The sequence below is a fragment of the Eurypyga helias genome, unplaced genomic scaffold (assembly GCF_000690775.1).
Source record: "Eurypyga helias isolate BGI_N326 unplaced genomic scaffold, ASM69077v1 scaffold1089, whole genome shotgun sequence".
Lineage (NCBI taxonomy): Eukaryota > Metazoa > Chordata > Aves > Eurypygiformes > Eurypygidae > Eurypyga > Eurypyga helias.
This window is the reverse complement of record NW_010269937.1, coordinates 4,585-8,270: the sequence shown is the minus strand read 5'-3', so window position 1 is coordinate 8,270 and position 3,686 is coordinate 4,585. Positions and strand designations below refer to the sequence as shown.

The following is a 3,686-nucleotide window of genomic DNA, read 5'->3' as shown; positions in this document are numbered from 1 at the left end:
GGGCTAATGCCAACTGCTTCAGAGGAGGGTACAGAAGAACCCCACAGCCGCAGTTGAAGTTTTCCACGAGGAGCTGTTTCTTTCTGGACAATTATGGAATAGGGAGCTAAGCACTGCAGGCAAGTTTGAGTGGTAAATTTGAAGATGCAAACTCCCAGAAGAGCATTTAAAGCCCTGTAAATTAGGTAAGAAAAAACTAACCAGAGTCTTATTACTCAAGTTGCTGCCGGCAATTAGGATAAATTGGTTGTCTCGACAACCAGCAATGTTTAAATACTGTTTTGCAGCTCTTCCGTGCGTGGTGGGGGAGTGGAGTCACTGGAGCGGCTGCGCAGAGCAATGTCAACCCGACCTGCGGATACGTAGGCGCTACGTACAACAGGAACCTAAAAACGGCGGGGAGCCCTGTCCCGCTCTAGAGGAGAAGGCTGGCTGCCTGGAATACCTGACTAACCAGGGAGAGGACTGCGGCCATGAACACGGTATTCTCTCGTTGCTCTTTCTAAACGCTGGGCCCATCAGGGCCTTCATACAATTTAGTGATGTCAATGAATAGGGAAAAAAGCATCTATCTGTAGCTAGCTGGTTAAAATTTTAAACCTTACTTTCTACTGTCACATTGCTCTTTATTTTTTTTTTCTTATTCAAGCTTGTCTTAATTTCTACTAAGTAAATAACTAATGTGCCTGCTTTCCTTCAGTTTCTTAAGACCCTCAGTATCAAATTACTTTTGTGCAAAATCAGAACAAAAATCCAGTACGAAACAGGAAACAGAGCTCCTTGTAGGATTCCAGCACATCCTATTTCCTCACAGACCAGACTGCATGTATTTCCGGGTGCATTTTTTCGGAATAAGGAGAGCGCTTCGCTCTGGGGAATGGGGTTGAGGTCTGACGTTGCCAGCATTTTATCATTTTTTCAGTAAAGTCAGTCAGCATCACCATCCACAAGCTCCTGATTCATTCACCCACTGTTACAGTAATTCAAATACAACTCAGCTGTGTCCTGCCGCCTCACCCTCACTGTTTTCTTCTTCAGTCCCTGCTTTTATAACTACCTCTGAATACGGTAAAGAAAGAAAACGACGAGCAGCATCTTCTCTCCAGCCTTCAGACAAAGAAGCACCTGGGTAATCTATTTATCATATGCATGTAGGTCATCTTGTTCAACTGAAAATAGTTGGCTACAGAGAAAAAATGTAACTAAATTTGCAATAATTAAACAGTAAGAGAGAGCTTGTACTGGTATTCTCTCCTGCAGCTCATTTGCATGTTCTAGATGTTTTTTATTACTTGCTAATTGTCCTAAATTAGGCATTGGGGTCATGGCAGATCTGAGGATAGCTGCTTTTGAAAGTCAGCAGTAAATAAGGCTAAGCCAAATCCATAAGGGTAAGTCAGAAACTAGACACAGGTCTCTGAACAAACAAAACGGCCTAAACATGATCAGTCTCGAGACCTTTTTTTTAATTAATTGACACAAGCAGTAAAAACTTTTGTTTGGTTACCAGTAGAGATGGTTGTGAAGTTTAGGCTATTACTGGGTCTGTAATGCTTTGCCTTAGGCTACTTTCCCCAAAACAATAAAGCCCATCAGTATCCTTAAGGCCTCTTCTCTATTTTTAGCGGCACAGCAGAAAAAATATGGGCTACTGGGATGTTTTTCAGCATAATTATTCAATAATAACACAGAACACAAGTGAGATTATACTTAAAGCACTAGACTGGGACATGGAATGAGAATTAGTTTGTGTAATGTTTTTAAGCGGCCATTAATCTGGTTAGGGTCAGAAACAGACTCGTTAGCAATGACAACATCTAACTTGCACTTCACACATATCACCCATATGATATGTAAGTACATGTAAAGTGCAGACCTAGCTCTTGCTTTAGCTATCATAACCCATTTAGTACTTTTCCTTCTGAGCAGGTACTGCGTGGAATTTAAAACGGAATCGCTTTCGCAGCAGTGTGCTTTGGAGACACGGCCGTACGCCCGATGGATGCAGTACCTGCGGGAGGGACACACGGTGTGCGTAGCCTGCCAGCCCCCAGCGATGGATCCCGACACGCGTCATTGTTCGGGGGATGGCCATAACGCAGACAGGTAAAGCAAGCCCTTTGCCCTCTCCTCTGTAGCAAAGCCCAGTGCAGAAGTTAAGACTTCTCAAGGTCTCATTAAAAGCCGCATTTATTGTACCTTAAAAATTAAAGAGCTCGCATCACTTGTAGAGCTCAGAAGAGTTACCCTTTCAGTTCTCACAGACATTGCTTTTCAAACCTAAAATTAGGAAATTATTTCAATAGAAGAGTTAAGTGCTTTGAACACTTCATTTACTATGGTGAAGAGGTGATGCAGCTTCCGTAGTACAAGAGGTCTTATCACAGTTATGGGCACTTTCGCTCCAAAATGGTATATCCTGCCATAATCCAAATCAGATTTCAGGTTTCTCAAACCTATGCACCTGCTTTCTAGAATAGTAATTTTGAAAGTAGATATTTAATATTGAGGACAGACTTTCATTTGATCCATACCTACATCACTATGTGTACTAAACACCTGTACACCCAGCTCCTCAAGCCACCATCCTGTATACTATACACCAAACATCGTGCCGGCTCCAGAAAGTGTTTTAAGAGCTAGATGAGCTAAAGTCTTACATTAAGCAAATCTAGTATTCTGACATGACCTAATAAGACACTGAAACCGTGTATTTTTTGTTAATTCCTCATTTATTGTCACATTTCAGAGGTAAAATCTTACACTGGGAAGCAGTTGGCAACCCTCAGTGCCAAGGAACTTGGAAGAAGATTCGGCAACTGGAGCACTGCTCATGTCCCCTCGTGCATAGCTTTATCTTTACCTAAAAGCACCTTTAAAACAGCAAAAAGATTAAGAAAATTAACACCAGTGCCGAGAAACCTACATCTTTCTGCTGCATTTTGTGGAGCCTAAGCAAACTTTGAAGGAGTCGGAATTTTTGAAGCAGCAGTTCAGGAAAGTCTCTCTGCCTTAATACAAAAGGCTAAGACTGATCTTGGTATTTAAACACTAGAAGGATGTTTCCGTGTTTGTCTTTTGTAATTAAAGAGCTAATATTTTTAACCATAGTAGCTGCTTTGCCTAAAATTCTTGTTCTTCACTGGCCACAGTCCTGTTTACAAGCGCTGCTCCTAGAATGGTTTGGGTTGGAAGGGACCTTTAAGATCATCTAGTTCCAACCCCCCTGCCATGGGCAGGGACACAGTCCTACTCAGTCGTGAGCCAGCCAAACATTCTCAAGTCTGCAAATACTTACTGTCATTGTTAAACAGCAAGGGTGAATAAAAATGAAAGTTTGAGTGCTAAACCTGGATTTCATTGTTTATACTACAAGTGGGTAGGTATTCTTCCCCTGCATTGCAGTTCACCTTCCTAAAATCGCAAGGCTTGTCAGTGCTGTAAAGGAGTAGTCTTGCTCAGACCTTAGTGTCACTGATACAGTGTGAATTTCATGGCAGATGAAGCTAAACATGACCTTGTGACTAAAGCCTTGGCTAACATTAACTAGTAATAAGGGTTTCTTTTGTTGTTACAGCTGCTCACGTACAATGATTAACATAGAAACCAGCAATATTAGAGAACTGGCAAGACTGCAGATTGCTCAAATCCTTTTTTGTTCCTACTACTTACTTTGAATTACTGTT

General features: G+C 41.7%; 1 protein-coding gene across 1 annotated transcript; it reads left to right on the top strand.

Annotated features, from left to right (window-relative positions):
• Window positions 1–287: 287 nt before the first annotated feature.
• Window positions 288–2,867, top strand: SBSPON (somatomedin B and thrombospondin, type 1 domain containing; the record flags this gene model as incomplete). The annotated part of the gene is made up of 4 exons (XM_010158241.1): window positions 288–482; window positions 1,039–1,129; window positions 1,930–2,106; window positions 2,750–2,867. Coding segments are annotated over 4 exons (581 nt in total), but the record flags the coding sequence as incomplete, so codon positions are not given.
• Window positions 2,868–3,686: the final 819 nt, after the last annotated feature.